General features: G+C 46.1%; 1 protein-coding gene across 7 annotated transcripts in view; it reads right to left on the reverse strand.

The window, feature by feature from the left end:
• Nucleotides 1-22,413, reverse strand: part of akap13 (A-kinase anchoring protein 13) — a 54,977-nt gene that overhangs the window by 23,222 nt on the left and 9,342 nt on the right. For 5 of the 7 annotated variants that reach the window (XM_053884873.1, XM_053884872.1, XM_053884870.1 and 2 more), the window contains exons 2-10: nucleotides 19,553-19,596; nucleotides 17,165-17,327; nucleotides 15,397-15,494; nucleotides 15,075-15,152; nucleotides 14,823-14,970; nucleotides 14,584-14,758; nucleotides 10,871-11,075; nucleotides 7,944-8,583; nucleotides 2,526-5,144 (exon numbers count right to left, since the gene is read on the reverse strand). In XM_053884873.1, the coding sequence (XP_053740848.1) occupies nucleotides 2,526-5,144; nucleotides 7,944-8,583; nucleotides 10,871-11,075; nucleotides 14,584-14,758; nucleotides 14,823-14,970; nucleotides 15,075-15,152; nucleotides 15,397-15,494; nucleotides 17,165-17,327; nucleotides 19,553-19,596 (4,170 nt within the window). The other 2 variants (XM_053884875.1, XM_053884876.1) reach the window with 2 other exon arrangements.

The following is a 22,413-nucleotide window of genomic DNA, read 5'->3' on the forward strand; positions in this document are numbered from 1 at the left end:
TGTTTATATAAGGGAAAGGCAAAGACTCAAAACAAAGGGCCTGTATACACACACAAGGGAACAACAGTATGTAGTCCCACTGACGTGGGAACCATTGTCTCAGACTGAGGCAGGATATTCAGATGCAGTAATTATGCACCGACATATGAGAACCTTGTTTTGACAGAAGGGAACTATATTTTGAAAGAGAAGTAAAGACAGACTAGGGAACAATGTGTTGATACAAGGAGAGCTGTGGAGGGAACTACTTCTGGACACAGAGTCGAGTGCGGTGTGCGTTGATGTGCACAAACAAGTGGAACAAGGCACCATACGATGAAAATGCATTGTCATTTAAATTTAAAAGAAGGGAACTACATCTAAATTGATGGAAACCATGTTCTGAGACTGAGGGAACTACAGTCCGAGACTGAGGGAACCACCGTCTGAGACTGAGGGAACCACCGTCTGAGACTGAGGGGACCACCGTCTGAGACTGAGGGAACAACAGTCTGAGACTGAGGGAACAACAGTCTGAGACTGAGGGAACCACCGTCTGAGACTGAGAGAACCACCGTCTGAGACTGAGGGAACAACAGTCTGAGACTGAGGGAACCACCGTTTGAGACTGAGGGAACCACCGTCTGAGACTGAGGGAACAACAGTCTGAGACTAAGGGAACCACTGTCTGAGACTGAGGGAACCACTGTCTGAGACTGAGGGAACCACTGTCTGAGACTGAGGGAACAACAGTCTGAGACTGAGGGAACCACCGTTTGAGACTGAGGGAACCACCGTCTGAGACTGAGGGAACAACAGTCTGAGACTGAGGGAACCACTGTCTGAGACTGAGGGAACCACTATCTGAGACTGAGGGAACAACAGTCTGAGACTGAGGGAACCACTGTCTGAGACTGAGGGAACAACAGTCTGAGACTGAGGGAACAACAGTCTGAGACTGAAGGAACAACAGTCTGAGACTGAGGGAACAACAGTCTGAGACTGAGGGAACAACAGTCTGAGACTGAGGGAACAAGAGACTGAGACTGAGGGAACAACAGTCTGAGACTGAGGGAACCACTGTCTGAGACTGAGGGAACCACTGTCTGAGACTGAGGGAACCACCGTCTGAGACTGAGGGAACCACTGTCTGAGACTGAGGCAGGATTTTTAGATGAAGTGCATTTAACAACATGAGGAGGCCTAGCATTAGCAGAAGGGAACCATGAATCAAAGTAAAGGAACAGTAGAAATGGAAAAAGGAACTGTGTACTGACATTGAGAAACGTGGAGGAAACTGTCGACACAAGGGGAAACACATAGGGAACTACATCTAGGCAGTGGGAGGAATACACAGGCAAGCGTGAAGTACACATTGACTCGAAGGAACAAATCGAAAGCAGCTATCGATGCAAAGAAACAACTCTACTGTATTGTACAAGAAGGGAACTACACTGACGGGAGGAACACTATTGTCAGATAACAAATGTTGTGACTGTAAACAGGCTCTAATCACTGGCACGTGTGACACAAGGACACAAAATCAGAGTGCTATATTGACCCAAGAGAGGCCGATGAGGAGAGAAGTCAACAAAGTGAAACCCGCTTTACAATCGCTGCAGGCGGAGTGATTTAATAACCCCTCGCTCGAATCCAGTTCTCAGCTGACCTCGAGTTTCTCTGCCCACTGTGAGGCTGACATCACCAGGTTGCTCAGAGACAGTGACCCACACAAACAGTGCAGCGGGATCGCACACACACACGTCCGACCTGACGTTGTTTTATGTGTCTCTACCCTTCCTTCCATTCATGCAGCAAACAAAACCACTATCTAAGACCGCTGATAAAGGAAGGGCACACAAAAGGGTCACTAAATGTCAGACGCTAAATAAAACTGAGCTGTAAAAACGGCTGGTCGGACCGTCCGCTGCCATTTTGTTATGAGTTCATCAGAGTCTTCACGCCTGTTTTCTCAAATCCACTATGGTAAATCAGGAAAAATTATGAATTACCCTTTTCATTTATTCATTTATTACATTTTTTTAAACAAGCTCACAAGGTTTTTGGGGACAACTTTGTGATTCCATTTTCAACATCTTCTTCTGATGATCAATATCTTTTATGCTAGAATGAACTACCTATTTTTCATTTTCATTCATTTTAATCATCACAATGTTTTCAAGTTTGAGTTAATTTTGCTTTTTAATTTTACTTCAATAGATCCCCCACCCAAAAAAGAAATGAATATTAATGTCTGCGTTGATGATAAACAACAAAAACAAAACACATTCACATTCTAAGTGAAAAAAGTTCCATCAAGTAGAAACTTAGTAGAAATTTAAGATGCATATGCAACACATTCGCTCCTAAAAATCCTTTACATTTATCCAAAATGATTTTTCTGGTTCATCTCTGGTTCTGATTATTGGATTGATGTTGCCTCACAGATGGAAGCAGCCATCTTTGCTAAGCAGGCACTAAAGAAGAACTCGCCCGGCGTGTTATCCACCTAAAGACAAACAAGTGCGGCGACAAACTGTATTTACCTGGCAGGGATGTGCCCACGGCCGTATCCGTCCTCTCCCCAGCCTGCTTCCTCTGGTGCTCCCTCTCCTTCCACCCGTCGACTGTGTCCTCGCCGCAAGACTCCGTGGCAGAGGTGGCGTGATCTTTGACCTGGAGGACGTCATCTGAAGCGACCTGCTCCGGGGCTGCCACCAAATCAGACGTCTGGATTTCCAGACGTGGCGGGGTGGACTCGGCGTCTGGAGCGGGAGATGTGAAACCGCAGGCATGTGGCGAGGAGGGGATAGTGTCCAGGGACGGTGTTTGAACACCAGCAGGCTGCTCACTCTCCCTCTCCATGGAGAACTCAAAATCTGCACTTCCTAATTGTGTGATCAGCTCATTGGGCTCTGCTGACAGAGCGACACCTGCTGACAACATCTCAGCGGCTTCATCTCTCAGTAACTGGACGCTCCCGTCTGACACGTCCTGTCCAGTGTCAACGACAGGAGAGTTGAGATGCCTCTCGGGCTGTTCGGTCTGTAGGTCAACATGACATTCCTCATCATCAGACTCAGTGGGACCCTCACCCTGCACTTCAGAGACGCCATCGTTCAGGCGCACAACATCTTCTGACTGACAGACTTGCACAGTCTGATCTGGACTGTGGCTCCTCCCCTCTGAATCTTTAGACACACTCTCTCCTCCTTGTCCAGGATCCGCGGCCGGTTTACTTAACAAAAGTGCAGTCTGTGAGTATGCGAGCAGTTGACAGCTATTGTCTGTCAGCTGTGTGGACACTTGAGGGACGCTGTTCTCCACCAACTGGGTCAGTGTGTCGTGGGGTGAGGATCTCTTGGTGGAGGAAAAGTGTTGGCAGATTTCTAAGTGAGCCACAGCTGATGCTATCGCAACTGTCACGACGGCAACCGCTGTGGCGACGAGGTTTTCGTCACTTCTTACACCCCCGTAACATGCATCACTGCCGCGCTCATCGTCTCCACCTCTGCTCTCCTGACGTCTCCACGTACCAGTTTCCTCATTAGCCGCCCCCAGCCCATTGTGTTTTCCCTCTGTCAACGTCTCCGCGGCAGAACAATGGCTGAAACGATCCCCAGCTGTTTTCTCTGCGCTTCCATCCTTCAGCTGGACATCTGTCGTGCCTTCAGCCGCCACTGCTGTCTCGACCGGAGGCTTCTCTGACGCCTCCGAAGGTTGTGGCGGGTCGCTACCGATCCCCGAATGTGGCATATTCCGCTCAGGAAATTCCTCAACGAGCGAGTCCTCAGTGAATATACTTGGAACAGTCTGTTCTGACGGACGGTTGGATCCAGTCGTGCCATCCTCACTTGCTGCTGCTGTTAAATCCATGATCGGCGAATTCTCACCCTCACTACTATCCACTTGCCGCACTTCAACTTTTCTGTCCAAAGATAAGTCTGCTTCTGAAGTCTGAGACGTGAGTTCATCAGTCCCTTGTGCTTTAGGGTCCTCAGGACTTGTCCCGACTTCAGCCTGTGCAGACCAAACGTCCAGTAAACTCTCGTCATCTGTCCTTTGTCGGCCCTCATTTGCTACACTTGGGTTGCCATCTGTAGTTCTGTCCGTTTCATCATACTCAGATTGGGTTAAAGAATCAAGATCAGCTACCTCGAACAAGGAGACGTCGGTGTTGTCCAAACACTGTGATGAAGACTGGGCAGTGTATTGAGCATCAGGCTCCGTTCCACACTCCAAATCCTTCGACTCTTCGACTGACGACGGCGCGTCCAACCATCCGGACTCCGTTCCAAGGTCCAAGCTCTCGTCACGCAGCGGTGAAGCTGTTATTTGGGACCGTCCATGGTCCTGCTGGCTGGCGGAGTCGGGAACAAGAGTGTCCCTGGTGTCTGTCTGGCTCGGGAGTCGCATAACAGCGCTGTCAGCTTCCTCACTCGGACTCTGGACCTTTTCCCATCCTGTTTTATCCTCAGCTTCTGTTTCTGTTGCTGCTGCCAGGACTTTACCCTCGTTCTCCAGCTCCAGACTCAAGCCAGAATCCAGCTCTGCCTCTGCTCCTCCTCTTCTTCCCTTCTTCTTCCGCTTCTTCTTTCTGGACTTTGCCCCTTTGTCCTCACTCTCCAGTGTCGTTTCAAAGCTGAGAGCCTCCTGTTCTACTCCCTCCTTCCAACCTGCCCCGACTTCCTCCTCTGGCTGTGATCCGCGCATTTCCCGTCTTTGTGCACAGAGGCCATGTGACGGCGCTGGCAGCGCTCCAGCAGCATGTGGCCCACTCAGGCCTGGAGACAGCGGAGGAGAGCGCTGACCGTGTTCTGACAGCTGTGAGGCGCTAAGACCAGAAGCCTGCGTCGATATCAAACCACATTGCTTCTCTTCTTCCTCCAGCTGTCGGCTCTCCTTCTCCTCCACCGTGCCGTCATCATACCACACTGTGAGAGAGTTCTGATCTGCGGGCCGGGAGTCCGCACCCGGGTCTTCGTTGTGATACCACTTAGTTCTGGGAGAGTCGGTTCCTCTCCCTGCGCAGGGATTTCTCTGAGGCTCGGGGGAGTTGGCACGACCAGGCGGCGGGCTGGGGTGTGTGGAGTCGGCCAGTCTGGGCTCCTCTGCAACCGTCTGGCTGTCCCGGGGATTCTGGGACTGTTCCTGGCCCATGTTTACTGCAAGACAGGATTAGACCAAAGATTAAATATTGGCCATTTTTATTGTTCACTGAAACAACATCTCTACTTCACTACTCTACTAGGGTTCGGACTGCTGTCACCAAAACAGCTTTTCCATTATCCATGACTCAAGCTGACAGCGGATATTTTAACTTTACTGTAAACCTGAAACCTTATCTCACGGTGACCGTGATTTATCAAGTGAATCACTCACTAGCAACATGAACTTGTTAACCACACACATCACTGTAGAAAATGTTTAGCCAGGAAACACTGGCAATGCAATGATGACAAGAATGAGGAGGTCAGCTGCTCTGAATTCGATTGAAAACTGGATACCAAGTTTGGGGCACACTGCAGACTCTCCTATTTTACACGATGCCTTAATCTCTGACAGACAGTTTTCAAGCTACAGTTTGAAATAATGATATCAAAGCGGAATATTTCATTGAGAAAACTCATCGACTGAAATAATTAACACTTTCAAAAACATATCTGATCGATGAAAACAACAGGTCAAACTGTTAAATTCTCAAACTTTAAGGGTAAAAAAAAAGTAACCTCTTGTGTGAGACAGATTCACTTCCCGGGAGGTCAGCTGCCTAGGCTCCTCAGTGATCTGAATTAGATTGAAAACTGGATACCAAGTGAATATCTGTCACTGAATTTATTTCCGCTGAATAGGTTTATTTGTTTTTTCACAAAAACAAAAGCAAAAAAAAAAAAACTCAGCTAAAGGGATTAGAGTCTCCTGGGCACCGAGGTGCTGAACACCAACCACAGCAGCGCAGTGCCAATACAAGAAACATCTCACGGTAAAAGACATCAGCTGATAGTTAACCCTTTGGGCGCCAATGGTGCAACATTGCAACATTTCAACAAGCCAAGCCAGTAATTTCACAGCTGATGTAGTGACTACTTTACACAAGCAGATGGCAGACATCTGTAACTACAATGTAAGCAACATTTCTGGTTCTGTTTCTGCTGAAATCTGGAGAAGATCAAGATTGAAAACGGCCGCTTGGATGATGAGACGAGGGAGTGAATTGGACTGACTCATATTCTGATGAAGATTTTCACTCGTACGGTATGACAGAGAATGATGCTGTTTCTGCGCGTAGTGACACCATGTCCGCAGGCAGCGTACTGGAGCTGATGCTTTCATCATTATCATCATCATCATCGCTGCTTCATAGATGAGGAAGACTGTCTCCAGTCGATAGGATAAACATCTGTAAAAGCTATGTGATACAGGTGACTGGTACTTCCATCCCAAACTTTGGGGCACACTGCAGACTCTCCTATTTTACAATATGCCTTCATCTCTGACAGTTTTCAATTTCAATGAAAAAACTTTGCCGCACAAAAAGTACAGAGCACTCCGGAACCTCATCAACTGAATTAACACTTTCAAAAACATATTTGATCAATGAAAATAACTTAAAGTTAAACTGTTAAATTCTCAACCAGTATGGTAAGAAAACAACCTCTTGTATGAGACAAAATCACTTCCTGGGCGTTTAAGTGTCCATGCTAACCAGCGGCGTTAGAACGTGAGCCTCATTTAGACTTCTCTTTTTGGCACGTTGCACTCTGAACAAAAACAACTACCATGCTGGAGGAGTTCAATCTTAGTATGGCCCACTGTGTAATCGCACTACGTTCTGCCAAAAACTGTTTGAAGTACCTAAAAGATTATACTCTTATGTACCCAAGTATGGCAAGTTCTACATCAGAAGTATTTTTCCAATTTCAATTCAAATGTCCTGAGTTGCAAACCAGTATTTGCTCAAAATCATTTATCATCAAATATTTTCCCCAAGTACTGACCAAGAAAATGCAGGACTATACCAAGTGTCTTCCATAAAAGCTCCTATCCACATATGTATCCAAGTATCATTGCAGAGTACTACTCAAGTATCTTAGGTATTGTTCCAAATTCTTACTCGGCCAGCCCGGCATTTTGTGAACATTTTCAGTATGAAGATATACTTCCTTAAGAGCAACCCAAGATTATGATAACGTTTTACTTTGAAGTTTGAGAACCTTTCCAAGTGGGAAACAGGTTTACCACAGTCTTAACAAGTTTTACCCAAGCACAAGTATAGGACCATCAGTTCGAGTGGTCTCAAAGGTTCAAAGGTGACCTGCTACATCTCAGGGCCATGGCCAGTGCTAATGTTGGTGTTGTCAAGTCAAGTCTCGCTCCCGCGACACTACAAGTCCTACCACTGGGGTCGTGTACTGCAATGATCATAACTATTGCTGTAAGTCATCACCACTTGTGCAAGTGTAACCACAGAAAGGGGCTGTGAGAGCGCCAAAATTCTCACTGCTCAGAGTGACTTCAAGTACTTGGACGGAAACGCGTCTGGGGTTTTGAATTGTAATCAGAGTGACTCAATCTGCTCCCACTTACTAACCTGAGCAGCTATTTGAGGGGGAAGAAAGAGAATTTTACCTCGACCAAGTGAATCTGAGACTCAAGGGAACACCTGACCAGGCAGCCGAGTAAATACAAGAAGAGGGCGATGACGCGATGTCTCATCTCTTTGCTGCACAGTACTTTGAAGACCAAAGTGATTAAAGCACAACTGCCTTGTGCTCAGTGACACGAGCCACATGTTGCGTCTCACGCTCTTCAAGTTTTGTCTATTTTTAGACAGAGCAAAGACATTTCATGAGTCAGCGTCACGTCTTCCTGGCGTGACGGCACTTTGAAGAACCAAGGTTTGAATTCAGCGCCACAGAAGCGTCATAAATCTCACCAGATCAAGGGGTGTTTTCTCAGCTTACCTGGACGTCCTGCATCCAACGCCGCGGCCTGCTCAGGTCTCTGCTCGGTCTCCGTCACACTCTCTGGTATCAGCTGCTCAACTTCCCACTTCTCTCCTTCCTGTTTTTCTACGACGGCAGTGGTCACTATGGCAACAGCCTTCCTGTTCCCATCACTGGCCGGTGCTGACACTTTTGGCTTTGGGGCTAAAAGAGTCTCTTTTGTGGCAACACAACACGGGTCAGTCAGGACGGCGGGCATCATCGCTTCTGTGCGCTGCACGGCGGGCAGACCTCCCTGCAGTCCGCTTCCTGTTGTCTTTGGTGGCCTCGCTGAAGTTCCTTTAACGCTCTCTGGGGTGTTTTTGCTGCTACTTCCTGGAGAATCCGTCGCATGTTTTGCATTTTTGTTGGTTTTCCTTTTGTTTTTCCTGCTTCGGCCAACATGGGGTTTGGCACTGGAGCTCCTCTCTTCTGTTTCCTGGCCCGCGGTCCCGGCGGAGACGACCGTGTGAACTGCAGAACCATCCACCAGTGGACAGTCTTCTAATGAGCCAGGATGCGTGGGCTCCTCTGCTACAACCACACCTGCGAGTCCTCTGCTGTCCTGCTGGCCGTTGGTGCAGGCCGGTGCCACCAAACCACCATCGTCTGGGTTTCCCTGTCATCAGAGACAGACATGAAGTCAGTCAACTTGCTGAGCTCTGAAAAACGCGAGAGGAAAGTGAGATCCACTCACTTTCGCTGAGCATGTAGGAAACTGTTTTACTACTTAAACTTCTGCTTGCTATTTTTAACTCTGAAAATATCCCAGCGGGGGACTTTGATTTAGTAGCAACAGAGTTTTTATTTACTGACACAGCTTTACGATTATTAATCTCCAAGCGCTGAAATGTTTTTTCTCCACAGGATGTCTGGGCTCTCTCCTGCAGACAGGCCCAGTCATGCAGGAGGAGCAGCCAGTTCAGGTGGTGTCTCCTGGACGAGAGGAGTGTCCAACCGGGAGGACGCCCCGGGGCAGACCCAGCACACGGTGGACAGACGTCACACACTTGACCCAAGAATTCACCGGTGCGCTCCCAGGAAGGAGACAAGTTCAAGAGGGCCACTTTTTAAATGTTTTTTTCCACCGCTGTGTTTTTTAGTTTTTTTGCAGGCAATTTCCTTGAGTTGACTTTTATGATGATTTCCTTCCTCTCTTTTCGTTGCACTCAGTGCATTAGCTCTGAGGCTTAAAAAAAAAAATGAAAAGGTAGACTCTCACAAGAGAGCCACTGTTTTTGTTTTTCTTCATGGAAAATTTTAAGTTGTTTTTTTTTTTTTTCCATTGCCAACTTATTGGAGAGTTTAGTTTGTGTTTTTCCTTATGACACTTGAGGTTTTATTGAAGAAAAAAAGCTTTTTAAATGTATTATTATTATTATAATAAATTGATATTTACTTCCACAACTTAAAATATGGTCGGAGTTTAAATTTGGTTGAATTTTATTTTTATATCTTTATATCAGCAAATCTGAGGCCATGGTTTTCGACCGGTAAAAGGTGCTTTGTCCTTTCCAGGTAGTTGGGAGTGTCTCTGCCTCACGTGGAGGAGTTAAGGTATCTTGGGGTCTTGTTCAAGAGTGATGGACGAGTTAAGAGTGAGATTGACAGAATCAATTTACCGCTCAATCTGCCAGCGCATCGAGAGGAGTCAGCAGAGAGGGATGCCTCCCTGTTCCGAACGTGCCCCACTGGGAAGAGGCCCAGGGGAAGGCCGAGGACACGTTGGAGGCACTATGTCTCTCAGGTGGCCTGGGAACCCCTCAGGCTCCTCCCAGAAGAGCTAGAGGGGGTGTGCAGGAACAGGGAAGTCTAGGCTTCCCTGCTCAGACTCGCTCCCAGATAAGTGGCAGAAGAAGATATTTGAAATGGGGGAAAGATAAATAAATAAGAAAAGAGCCCCATAATTTAAAAATTATTTTCAATTTCAAGTCATGTTTATATTTCCATTGCTGACTGTTTTGATGGATGAACTTGTTTATAACTCTAAAAAACAAAATGGAAGAAGTCAGTTGGTAGAACTATTTTTAAACTTATCATAAGTAGAATTTTTTTTTCATGGTTGGCTTTTTTTAAATGGTTGACAGGGGTCATTTTTCAATGCTCCACATTGTCCTTGTTGCTTATCATGAGGCCGTTTTACGGCCCTTTCTTGGATGGCTGTTGATTTTATGGCGTGACAGGAACTGCGTGTGCTGAGGGACGATGGACAGGAAGAACAGGTGAGAAGGGACAACGATCAGAGTTCCAGAGAAGTGACGCAACAGAACATGCCACCATACACACTTGGGTGATTCTCACACAAAAACGCTCGACACTTGAACGCCACCAGAAGTGGCTGGAAAACAAAAACATCAGGGGTGACACCACTAACTTTTAAACTGTCTGCTCTGCCATTTTTTCCTGCATTAAAAATGACTTTTGGATCAAGACTGAATCAAGGTGGATTTGAGTAACTTCACCTTTCACGCACCCCTGAACTAGACCAGTGTCTGCGCTACAAAACTGAAACACATCCACACGATCACTGACAACACAACCTCAGAACTACTCTGTTTGTGAAGCAAAAAAAAAACTCAAGTCGAAGAAAGCAGATCTAGGTCAGTTGTCAGTTGTCAATCACTTAGATCTGAATGTCTGAACAATGAGGCAACCATCAGAAGAATGAAGACTGAAACAGGAAGAAACTATAAAAAGCCATGTGACTGTTAAGGAATGCTGTCATCAGGGTCAACAACAAAACAACAAAAACGTTTTTAAAAATGAAGTTACTCTGGAACAGAGATTGACAAGCATTGGTGCGAGATATTTGAAAACCGCAACTAAGTTTCTGAAGCTTATTTGCAGACACCGGTCGAACCATCAACCTTAGAGCCAGCGCATGTTGTGTCCTCCATTTGACTCACCTTTCTGCTTCTGTGACTCTGAATCCGTCTCCTCAGCTCCCGCACGTCCTCCTGCAAACAGCCGCCGTCGTCTGCTGCTCCCAGCCGCTCGTCCCACGTCAAAGTGAAGGTGTCGAGAGCCGAGTGGTGCTGAAACACTCGTGGGTCGGCGGCAGAGTTGGCCTCCTCGGCAGGTTCCACGCAGTCACCCGATGACGCCTCGTACCTGCGGATATCCACACCAGGAAATAAAACCCAGGTCGGAAATGGGATCTGAAGATAAAGTCCAGGTGAATGAAGAGACGCTCTGCTCCGTGCTCAAGACGTTTGACAGAAATGACAAAAGTCGCTTCCACAGCTAGAACTGCAGCTGGCACACCCAGCATGTGTGGCTGTTTAGGGATGACATCATATCACTCATCCAGATTGTAGACACACCCCTCCCTAATCCACCCCCAGACTGAGCCGTCAGTCAACACGGTAACACCTACTTGGTATCATTACTTGAGAGAAAGTGGCCGCTAACAGCTACTGTGCGTGGAAGTCACATGATCCTGATGAGTCACGATTGTTTTCGCGACCACAGTCTCACGGTTGTGGGTGTTCACAGTTAGTTTCCCAGAGGTGAGGGCGATGGATCAATCATCTACAGCGCCTCCAGAAAACACCGTCACAAATAAGTTACCTGATAAATAGACAAGGTTGTTCAAGGACAAGTTATTGTATTTTTTAGCTTTGTTATTTTGTAACTATTCTTTCTTCCTTCTTCACAAAACACGTGAGTTGGCAGATGCCATGTACAGGAGCCAAGGCCAAGCCTAACTAGGTTTCCTCCTTGCTTTATACTGCTTTATATTATAGAATAATACATCAACTTATTGGTCCTATTGCAAGTTTTTCTTGAGTGTTTTCTTTTGCACAATATCTTTTCTATATTAAATCAATTATTTTTCTTTTTTTTTTTTTCGTAGTAAATGTTCAAGATTAGCAATTCCACCCCCCAAAAAAACAAAAAAAGAATTATATTTTTTCATTTGGAAATTTTGATTTATGAAAATGGTAGCAGCATTTCTGTCCAGAATTATAAATTAAACAAAAAAAAGTGCAGAGGTAAAAAGGAGGATGACAAAGTAAATATATTAGATAGCATATTCTCAGATGAAACTCAAGTCACTTCAAATGCTCGACTTCGAGTCTCTCCTGGACGACTAAGCTTCATTTTAATTCTGATTTTCTGACACAAACCAGAAGGCGCCACACGTCCATTGATTTTCTCCGCTCATCCGGTCATTCAGGTCAGAAGGGGAAACACGAGGAGCGTAGGGTGAAAAGAATGGCAGCAGCCGTCACACTTCATAAGATCATTAGTAACCGTCAGCAGACGTGATCAAACAAACCACAAGGCACGACACAAACACACACGCACGCACGCACGCGCGCACACTAACCGGTTCATCTTCATAGTGACGATCTTGTCACACTTAACCCTTCGCTGCGATACCGTGGAACAAAACAATGACACCAGAGGAGTTTCGGGTTTCTGTCTGAGAAGCTGCTGTTTTCAGACAGATGAGGCTGATAGCTGACGGACTGAGACATAAACAACAACAAATCTTATCATCCACACATTGTGCCACCCGTTTTCACGGTGACCAAGGTGACAGCTAAACACAGAACAGGCAAGTTTAAGTGCCATTGAGCAACATGATTATCTTTCGCTTGACAATTTATTTCAAAAAGGAATGGGTGTGACACACATAAACAGACCTCAGTTATCTCAGAGGGCTGGGTCCTGACACTGCTTCACTCAACAAATCTGCATGTTGGGATTCGAACCCTCAACAGGAGGACAGTCACACACATGCACGTACATTATTTAACTCTAAATGCTAATGCGTAAACATTTGAATTTAAATTCAATTTTGAAAAATTGCACAATACTTAACCAAAACAATTCAAATAATGACAATAAAACTACGCACATTACAAAATGTTCCTTGTTGATATTAAAATACTCGAGTTCTTAAAAAATAAAAATATATGTGATTATTTAAAATATTAAAAATTGTTATAAGAGGTACAATGGTATTAAAAATGTTATTAACAAATAAATACGAGCAATATAAATATGATTATGCAGAATATAAATATTATTTCAGTGAGCTCATTGTGTTAATGTTTGACTCCAGTGGATGGAACCCCTCAGTTCATGAGCTATTCCAGTTCAGAGGTGGCACCAGCGACCAGGACAAGCTGGTGAAGGCTCAAATGTATTTGTATCTGACTGGAGCAGCGTCTGTGATCCACGGCGTCACGACCCGCAGAAATCCCCCGTCAGACCAGAAGTGTGTGTAGCAGCATTGTTTAGCCAAGGATCGGTGGAGGGCAGAGCTCCTGACACACTTCCTCTCCATTCATCCGTCCTCACAATCCTCCACCCTGTTTTTCCTTTGACTTCTCCAGCGACAGACTGACTCAGCGGCGGTGATGTCATCAGACAAAGTGGGACATGGTTAGCAGTGATTATCCCTGCTGCTATTATGCTCATTTGCAGCTCGGAACGACTCTGATTCACAGTCCCACAGTGATTATTTGAGCTGCACTCTCTCCTCCAGCTGAAGTTACACAACAGCTCCTGCCTCTTTAAGAGGTCGACAGCCCACTGGCGGTCAGACCTTGGGGCCGGGGAGAGAGAGCAGATGACTCACGCCTAGTGTTGCAAGGCGTGTAATAACAGCGAGGTGGAAGTTATCGGAGGCGTGAAAAGACCGGACCTGTCAGCTGGAGCCACACATGACCCACTTCTTCTAGCAGCTCCTGTAGGATCCACAAACAAGCCAGGTTTGTTTTCAAACAAGAGACGATCCACGCGATGACAGACGTGATGGGCCGCAATTAGGTCACTCAGACGTCCAGCAGCTGCACTTTTGTAGAGGCTGTGCCCAGCAATTCTTCACTGCTATAATGAATCTCAGATGTCACTAGCATGAAGCGTCCAAGTCCAAGATCCTGGTCCTCAGGTGAAGAGATGGACAGATGGATCTGTATCGGTCAGTCGCGGTGAAAGAGCTGAGCCAGAAGACAAAGCTCATTGTGGACTTCTCACTTGTGCTTCAAGAGAACACTGCTGAGGCGGCTCTTCTCAGGATGACCCCGGGACTGCAGAGGTGTGCGGGAGGAGGACTCGGGGCAGACCCAGGACAACCTGTCATCAGCTATCTCATGACATGAAAATCCCAAACCAGAAGACCCTTCTGGTCTGGGACAAATTTGCACCAGGGCAAAGAAAGGGCATATCTAAAACCCTGTAATCGACATAAAACAACGTGGCCAGTACACAGACAGTGGTGCCACTACTTCAACACAAGGTTGGACCACAAAGGTTCTCAAAAAGGAGGAAAAGATGGTCAACTTGTTTAGATATGGCCGTGATCAAACAATGACAACGGAAAAAAAGGTTTGATGTTTGTGGATCTTTGCTGTAAAACTATGATCAGACGTGCAAAGATCTGAAGCACAATTACAACAAGCATGTGCCCAACACTTTCACCTTCACTACTACATAATTACCGCCTTTAAGTGCCACTGTCAAGCTTCTAATGGATCACTTGACAGAAGGGAAAATATTAGTCATATTTTGAGAAGTGAGGGGGAAAACCGGCCACCAGAGGGTGACAGAGGGTCATGTGACTGCAGGCAGGTTGTGTTCAACAGGACTCTGAGCTGGTACTGACCGTGAGAAGAGCTCCAGCAGCTGCGTGTGTCCTCTGCTCTTCGCCAGACTGGCAGGAGTGTGTCCCCGAGCATCCGTCCACCTGAGAGCGTCCGGGCCTCCAGGCTGCTGCAGCAGGAAGGACGCCACCGTCTTCAGTCCGTGAACAGCAGCCTGGTGAAGGAGGCTGGACCGAACTGGTGTGGGACACGTGCACAGGTCAGTCTTGCGCTCCCGAAAGAGAGACACCGTGAAACTCACCACTGCAGTTGGGAACCTCAGCTGACCCTGACAGTCCGTGAGTGTTTTTCACAGCGTCGGACTTAGACATCCCTCTGAGAGGCCGTGTCAGGTATTTTAAAGCTAATGCCAGGTTCTGATCCAACCGCTGACATTCTTTCGACGGAATCTATAGACATGGAGCAACAAAATTTAGTGGACTGTCGACAAGAAATCCCATCAAAGTACCACACCGGACACATGGGCCCTATTTGTTCAGCTCAAGAGCCTCACCTGGTTATCGGCCAGCAGCAACACATCCTGTGGGGCGTTTGAGTCCAGCAGAAAGTGGGCCATGTCCAGAGCCAAGTCCTGCACAGACAACATCCTCAAGTAAGCGAGGGGGGACACACAGCTACCTGCACCCAAACCTTTGGGAAATTTTGTCATCAATTAACTGTCACTGGACAGTGGGAGGAAACCAGAGTGGCAAGACCAGCAACCATTTGGGCGTGTGCAGAAGCAACCTCCTGACAGCTCATTATTGCTGAGTCGCAGGAGTGGGACGCTTCTTCTGTTCTCATTCATTCTGACTTCACTTGCAACGTGGTGGTACCTGAACATAGCGGAAGTTCTCCTGTGAGTGCGTGTCCACCGGGCCGTCGGGTCGTGCCAAACACAAGGTTACCAGCACCTGCTCGCACACATCGTGGGCTGCACAAACACACGTAACAAGGCCGTTCAGTCAAGTCAGCAGTGATGAGGTACTGTAGTAAATAATGATCACAGAGGCGACCTTGAGAAGTTTACAAGTCGCTGCTTTAAAACCATTCAAAACCAGAATCTGGGCCAGAGTAGAACCCACAGCATTTGTAGTCGTCGCCCCGATATCATCTGAAAACAGGCTTGGACTTAAATGTCAGTTTTCAATCCACAGTTGGGTATTTTTAGAGTCTGTGTTCGGGGTGTTTTGATCCGGCAGCCGGGGACAATCTGTAATAACAGCGGCTAAAATTAAAACCTGAAGCACCTCGCTGGCTTGACACCATAACGGTGGAAGTCCGTCGGATATCGAGTGACTTCATGATAGACTCAATTAAGAGGAAATGGCCCCACTGAAATGTTAGCACCTCTTTAGCTATTTAAAAACGGTTTCAGGAGTAAACATCTCGCTGATACAAGCACTGCTGGGTTGAGTCATGTGTTCATTATAGAACTTTCATGTTTGGTTTGGAGCTCGATTATGAATAATGAAATTGCCAGAAGATCTAGAAACTGAATAAATAAACTTTATTTAATAGGCTTTAATGAAAAATTTGATGTTTTTTCATGAATGACACCCAACTTTGTTGCGATTATGAGTCAAAAAATACATATTTAAACATTATCTATCAAAACAAAAAGGCTCAAATTTCCCTCTCATCAGAAAGCCCCTGAAGCTCTTCACTGAGATGTCCCTGGATAGACCAGCCCAAAAGACATCGTCTCTCCAGAGAGCCCACGGATCTGCCCTGGGGCATCCTCCTAGATGACCAGCTCACCAGTTTAGGAAAGATCCAGACAGGATGCTCGACTGACTTCTCTCAATGCAGAGGAGCAGAGGTTCTCCTCTGAGTCTCTGGATGACTGAGCTTCTCTCCCTGAGAGTCCAGACAGAGGAGACTCTTGATCTTTGGGCCACTAAAAAGCTGGTGACCACAGGGGAGAGGAGAAACCCAGCGGTCAGAGGAGAGCTTTGTCTTCTAGCTCAGCTCTTTCCTCAACCTGACTGAACATCCATCTAACCATTTCCAACCTCCCCTTTCTCTTGAATGACACCTAAAGATACTTGAACTCATCTGATATAGACCTCATCTCCAGGACTCTTCAAACCATTGTCTCAGAGTTCTGGGCATGTAAATGTAGGCAGAGGCCCTGGGGCAGAACCAGGACATGCTCATGTGCCTCAGTAAGGGACACCACTGGGGAGGAGAAAGACTCTGCCTCTTCACCTCAGCTGCAACCCAACCTCGATGAAAACAGACGGACCCACAATGTTGAGTCGTTCTCAACCTAGTAGTTTTCATTTCAGTGACGAACACCAGCACGCAGATGCATTCAGTATGGAGCAGGAGATCGGTGATGTCGGGCGTGGTGCTGCATTAAAAACCCTGCCCAAAAAACAAAGCTGCCAAAACCATTAAGAATCCAAGCAATCAGTCTGGAATGTCGTGTGGGCGAAACTAGAAGCTATTTTTTCTCATCAATAAGACGCGTAGCAACACGTATATTCCAGGACCATGGTAGGACCTCCTACTCGGACCTCTGCGATCACAGAGCGAAGCATGCTCAGTGACGTGCAGCTGTTTTGTGCTTGTGTGAGACAGTGTTAGTGATCAACGTACCCGGACACACAGCCTGCAGTGTCACTCGTCCCACCCTCACTGTGCTGCTGATGTGCCGCCGGTTGGAGCCGGCGAACAGCAGATAAAACTCCGCCTCCTCTGCCCGCGCAGCATGGGTGTCATCGTCGTCTTCATCCAGTTGAACCGTTAACACACACTCCCCCTGAGGACACCGATAATGAATGTAAAACACACTGGTGGAGTGTAAAGACCCCGACAGGTTCAAGACCAGACCTGCAGCAGCATCAAAGCCACGTGTTGATCAGACACTTCAACATTTACTGATGCTTTAGCCGCGCTTGGAAATACGTAAGGTGAGTTTGTGAGCTGCGCCGCCGCTGGCTACACATGCCAGGACGCCAGTGGTGATGCTGCAGATCCTTAAATGCTCTCTGCTGCGTGACTGCGGTTCAGAACAAGCGGAATCCACAACGCTATTAGCTAACCGGTGAGGATGTTTGAGTCTTCAGATGTTCCACATGGAAGCAGTGAGTCAGTAACACGAGGAGCTAACGGGGAGGATGATGACGCGCTTCCACTCATCTCCGCGCAGACCTTTTCTCCAGAAGTACGTTTTCAAAGGAATAAAATGACCCCTGGTGAGACAGCTTGTTTGGACACGGCGCTCCAACATGAGGTGAGTTTTCCCCTCATGCGACGCTGCAGACGCCCAGTTTAATTACAGAATAGTTGTTTTCAGGCACAACAGGCTGCTTACTGGCTCATCAAATCACAGCTGTCATGCCATCATTTTTACAAAAACAGGACCCAGAGATTCTTTTGAAGTTGCAGCAAAAATAGTGTTGCCCAATAACTTACATACCAGATAATTCGCAGAAAAAAAAAAAGTTTAATTTCAATTTCACTTGTTTCAACAATTGTTTAGATAATATATATTTTAAATATGAAGATTTTACCTTTTCAATTTCTCAATAAAAACAACTATCCGCTCACCACACACAGCAGAACCCCAGCGGCCACAGAGGGGCCCGGGGACGCACACTCCCCGCTGGAGACAGACAGACAGACGGTGTACGAGTGTTTGCATAATGAGCGCAGCTGCTTCTCCTCTGCCCACGGAACACGACACAACTCACTCACTTGTTGCAGTTGAGAGGGCTGGAGGCCACACCCACCCCAACACGGTCTAACAATAGCTCAGCGGAATGTTTCAGATCACTTTCCCTCACGCAACACAAACACACACAGATACGGTAGGACGGGGGTCTGGTTCATGTTTTCAGCTGGAGAGGCCAAACATGTTGCATGCTACTGTCGACCTGCGAGTGCATCTCATTGCAAGTCAATGGGGCCAATAGAATGAGTTCATATTTTAAATATCAGCCAGTAAAATCCTGCACATGTTACATAGCATGTGCTGCTCTCAGGAAGTGGTGTAGTGGAGACATTTTTACAGCTTTCTATTTGTGGCTTTGAAGCAGATCAGAGACCTTTATTTTGAAGGGTTCATTCTCTAACAGTAGATGCCGATGATGCTAACAGACACGCACCATTTACAGCAGAGAAGACGTGCACTTGCAAGTTTATTTTCAGATGCTAATGGAGTGTAGCAAGTTCAACAACGGCAGCATCAGAATGGACATTGAGGGGAAACACCTGAGTGTGTTTTGCGCAGTGTGGTGTGGATGCATGAAAGCATGCAGCCGTGCACGCTGAGGAAGTGTTTGGAGACGAAACACCTCCATGACTTCTGATTTATTTTTCATTATTATTTGGTTCAACTGATGCTTTGGATACAAGAAACACCCTTGTTAGGCAGCGTACACCTGTATTTATCCAGTTCTTTATGAGGTCAATGTGAGAGCGCAGAAATGTTCACCCACTTGTTTTCCATCATTTTAATATCATCATCATTTTCATATTCAAATGCAACTGTGGAGATTTGAATAGCAATTCTCACTCTGATTTGTTTTCTCTTTTCCAATTCATCACCTTAAATTAATATTTCAATTATTCCCTTCCGTAATTTTATTGAGTTTCTGTTTGTGCCAAAATCTATATACAGATTAGGATCTGATCCCTTACATCCTTAAATATGAATCCAATTTTAGAAGTTAATGAGTTTAGCGAGTCAGTGTTTTTCAAATAATATTACTGGATAAAACCAACAAAATAAACCACAACTAATGTAGGATGTAAAAATATGGAGAATTTAACAGTGATTTTGGTGTAAACATGCTTGGTGCTGGTCTTTTCAGTACATATTTGCGAGGTTAATTTGGGTCGTGCTGTGGGCAGTGGGTCATGTAGCCAGACCAGCTGAGGTCAATAAAGCTGTTCCCTCTTCACATTACAGGGAAACAATTACAGGTAGTGAAAATTCAGCAGACTCTTCAGAGGTCTGTGGAGAAGAGTGACACTACTTACATATAGCGGAGCTTGTTTGGGGCTCAGTTTCATGGTGCCGGAGTCTGAAAGACAAAGACATTTTGATCAGAAGATTGTGAATGACGGTTAAAAACCAAGCCAGTAGGTGGCAACAGACTTCACACAGCTTCAGTTCAGTTCAGGTTCACACACTCTCAAACATCCTAACTCATGAACTCTGTCGACACAGCACAAACACCAGCACTGTTATCAACATGTGAAGCAACAATCAGACATAACATTACGACCGGCTGCCTTCCACTGCCACTTTCTCAAGTTCCCAAAGCTAATGGCTGTGTTCGGCGCAGTGACGTCACCGTGCAGAGGCAGATCTGCGGTGATATTTGGGGTCAACCATTCAGAGAAGTGAACAGAGATGAAGGGAGAAGAACAGAGTGCAGGCAGGGTGGAGACGAAGAGGCCAGTCCATGTAGAGAGGTTTGGAGACAGAAGTGAAAAGACGGTTTGGTGGAGACAAGAGTCACGGTTGTGAGTACAGCTCACGAAGAGAACAGCTGACTAAAGCGATAGCAAGCGCATAAACCTAAGCTGCAAAGTCCAATTTCGGTGCATGTGCACAGCCAAAACATAACTGAGAGCCACCATACCTTCACAATAAAAAAGGGTTAACACTGACTGAGCTGTTTATAGAACAGAAAAGAAATGCAAAAAATGCAATTGTTGTAGACGCTTGTATGATGTTAAATGTTGATTTTAAAGTTTAATTGTTTTGACCTTTGTGAAATTGCCCCATACTTAACACCTTTCAGGTTGTGATGGTCACGTAGCCTCAGCCATTTCTCCTCCAACTGCGGATCGTGCTAAGAAAACAATGACCTCACGACTAGTTGACGGATGAACCAGTCTAGTTTAATAGAAGATTACAGTCGATCACGTCGACTAGTCGCTGCAGCCCTGACAGCAAGACAAGGTACCGTGACAAACTGGTGACATAGTGCCACATCAGCAGTCTGTCTGTTGTGAATAGCAACAAACAGACTTTTAATTTGCCATTTTCAGTTTACTGTCCTCATGATTTATGGTCTACAAACATCAGCCACTCAGATCAGAAGGAGACGCTCTGGTTCTGATGTTTAGCAGTAGCTTAGCCTGAAAGAGTCATTCAGTCATGAGATTTCTTTGATTGCATTGGACAAACTTGAACTTCCATTTAAATACTTCACGAACATCTGGTCTGGTCTTAAATAATTCAGATGTACAGACAGTTATTGACAGAATATTACACTCCAACTGTATTTCAACCAAATATAAAAACATGATGGATCTAAATAATTCTGTAGTTACAATATATCACCACAATAAAGTACTAAATACAATAACTAGGTAGTTCAGTTGGAAAGAATCCCCGTCATTACAGTAGTATCCAGACAAACTTCATTTATTTCAAACTGAACTGCCGTCTCATAGTCAGAAGACTTAATTGTCCAAGGAATTTGGCATTTGAGAAGACTTATGAGTCATTATGTTGGTTTACAGAGATCCATTTGCCTTCTGTCTGTCTGGATACTGAGATAATCCCTCCTCCCCTACATGCATGTGTGATGCCTGTGTTCTGCTCCACTCATCCACGGCCCAGTAATCCCACCGCATGTGGTCGTCCAAGACCAGTGCCTCTTGTAAATCTGGTCCCGAGCACACAAGACTAATGAAGCAGCAGGAAAAATAAAATTAGTTCACAAGTACACTTGTGCTGTTTTTCATTAGTTTGGAAACTTTAACGGCCCAGTAAAGAACACACACGTTCACCAATATATCCAGCAGGGGGAGCAGCCCAGAGTCAAACTCCAAGGCCAACATGGCGATTGTGGAGGTGTGGATGCATTGATCATGTAGCTCTGGCACAAGAGGAAACGCAGGCAGTGTTGTTGGAGGTGGTGGGAGGTGAGGAGCTTAGATGTATTCGCCACTGGAGGAAGGAGAATTTCCACCATCGTCATGTCTTCTTCGTGTCTCATTACAGATGCATGTCGGGTAGTAACACTGCCCCCCATGGTTTCCAGTGGTGCTGCTCCGTTTGGCCCGCATCCATAATAAACGATCTGGATGTAATGAACATTATTGGGTATTTAACTGGTTTCTCTTCATGTGGCGGAGCAGTTCTTCTACTTTGGGTCTCCATGTAGGAATAGGTGATAACTAATCATACCACTGAAAACAATCCCTACCATGAGAGTTTAGCCTTTCACGAGTGTTGCACAATCGTAGCATTAGGCGGTGTCCCATTTCTCACACTAACACCAGCACTTGCTTTTGAGTGCCCTCCACTATGACGTGCCCTCCAACGACCAAGTGAAGTGATTGACTTCTGTAAGAAAACGTCATGACGTTACGTGTAAAGACAGCGTGTCATTGGCTGCCGTGCTGTTTTAGACAACGTTTTGGAAATAACAGCTCCAGCGTTTTTGCAACCTCTTGCATTGGCGCTGATCATCTCACTTGGTTTGGTGAACCAATGGAAAAGAAATGGGCGGAGCCAAAGCAGGCTTTGGTTTTATGTTGTAACAAAACACAGCACGTTGTCGGAGGGCACTTCATAGTCGAGGGCGCTGAGAACTAAAGTAAGTGCTAGTGTTAGGGTGACAAATGGGACACAGTCCAAGTCTTACAGATAAAGTTTCCCAATTCTCGCATCCGATGATGACATACCATGCAGCTCCACTGCATGTGAGAGCCAACACCAACTTAATGAAGCAGTGTGGGGGAGTCTGGACGACTTTGGTTCATCATTGTAGTTTTAAATATATTTTTAATACAAGGAACTCTTAATAACGCCATCACTAGGTTTTGTTTGACTGAGCGGCCCGTCGTATCAGTGATACATGCAGGGATTCCTGCTGCAC

Source organism: Synchiropus splendidus, chromosome 14, assembly GCF_027744825.2.
Source record: "Synchiropus splendidus isolate RoL2022-P1 chromosome 14, RoL_Sspl_1.0, whole genome shotgun sequence".
NCBI lineage: Eukaryota > Metazoa > Chordata > Actinopteri > Syngnathiformes > Callionymidae > Synchiropus > Synchiropus splendidus.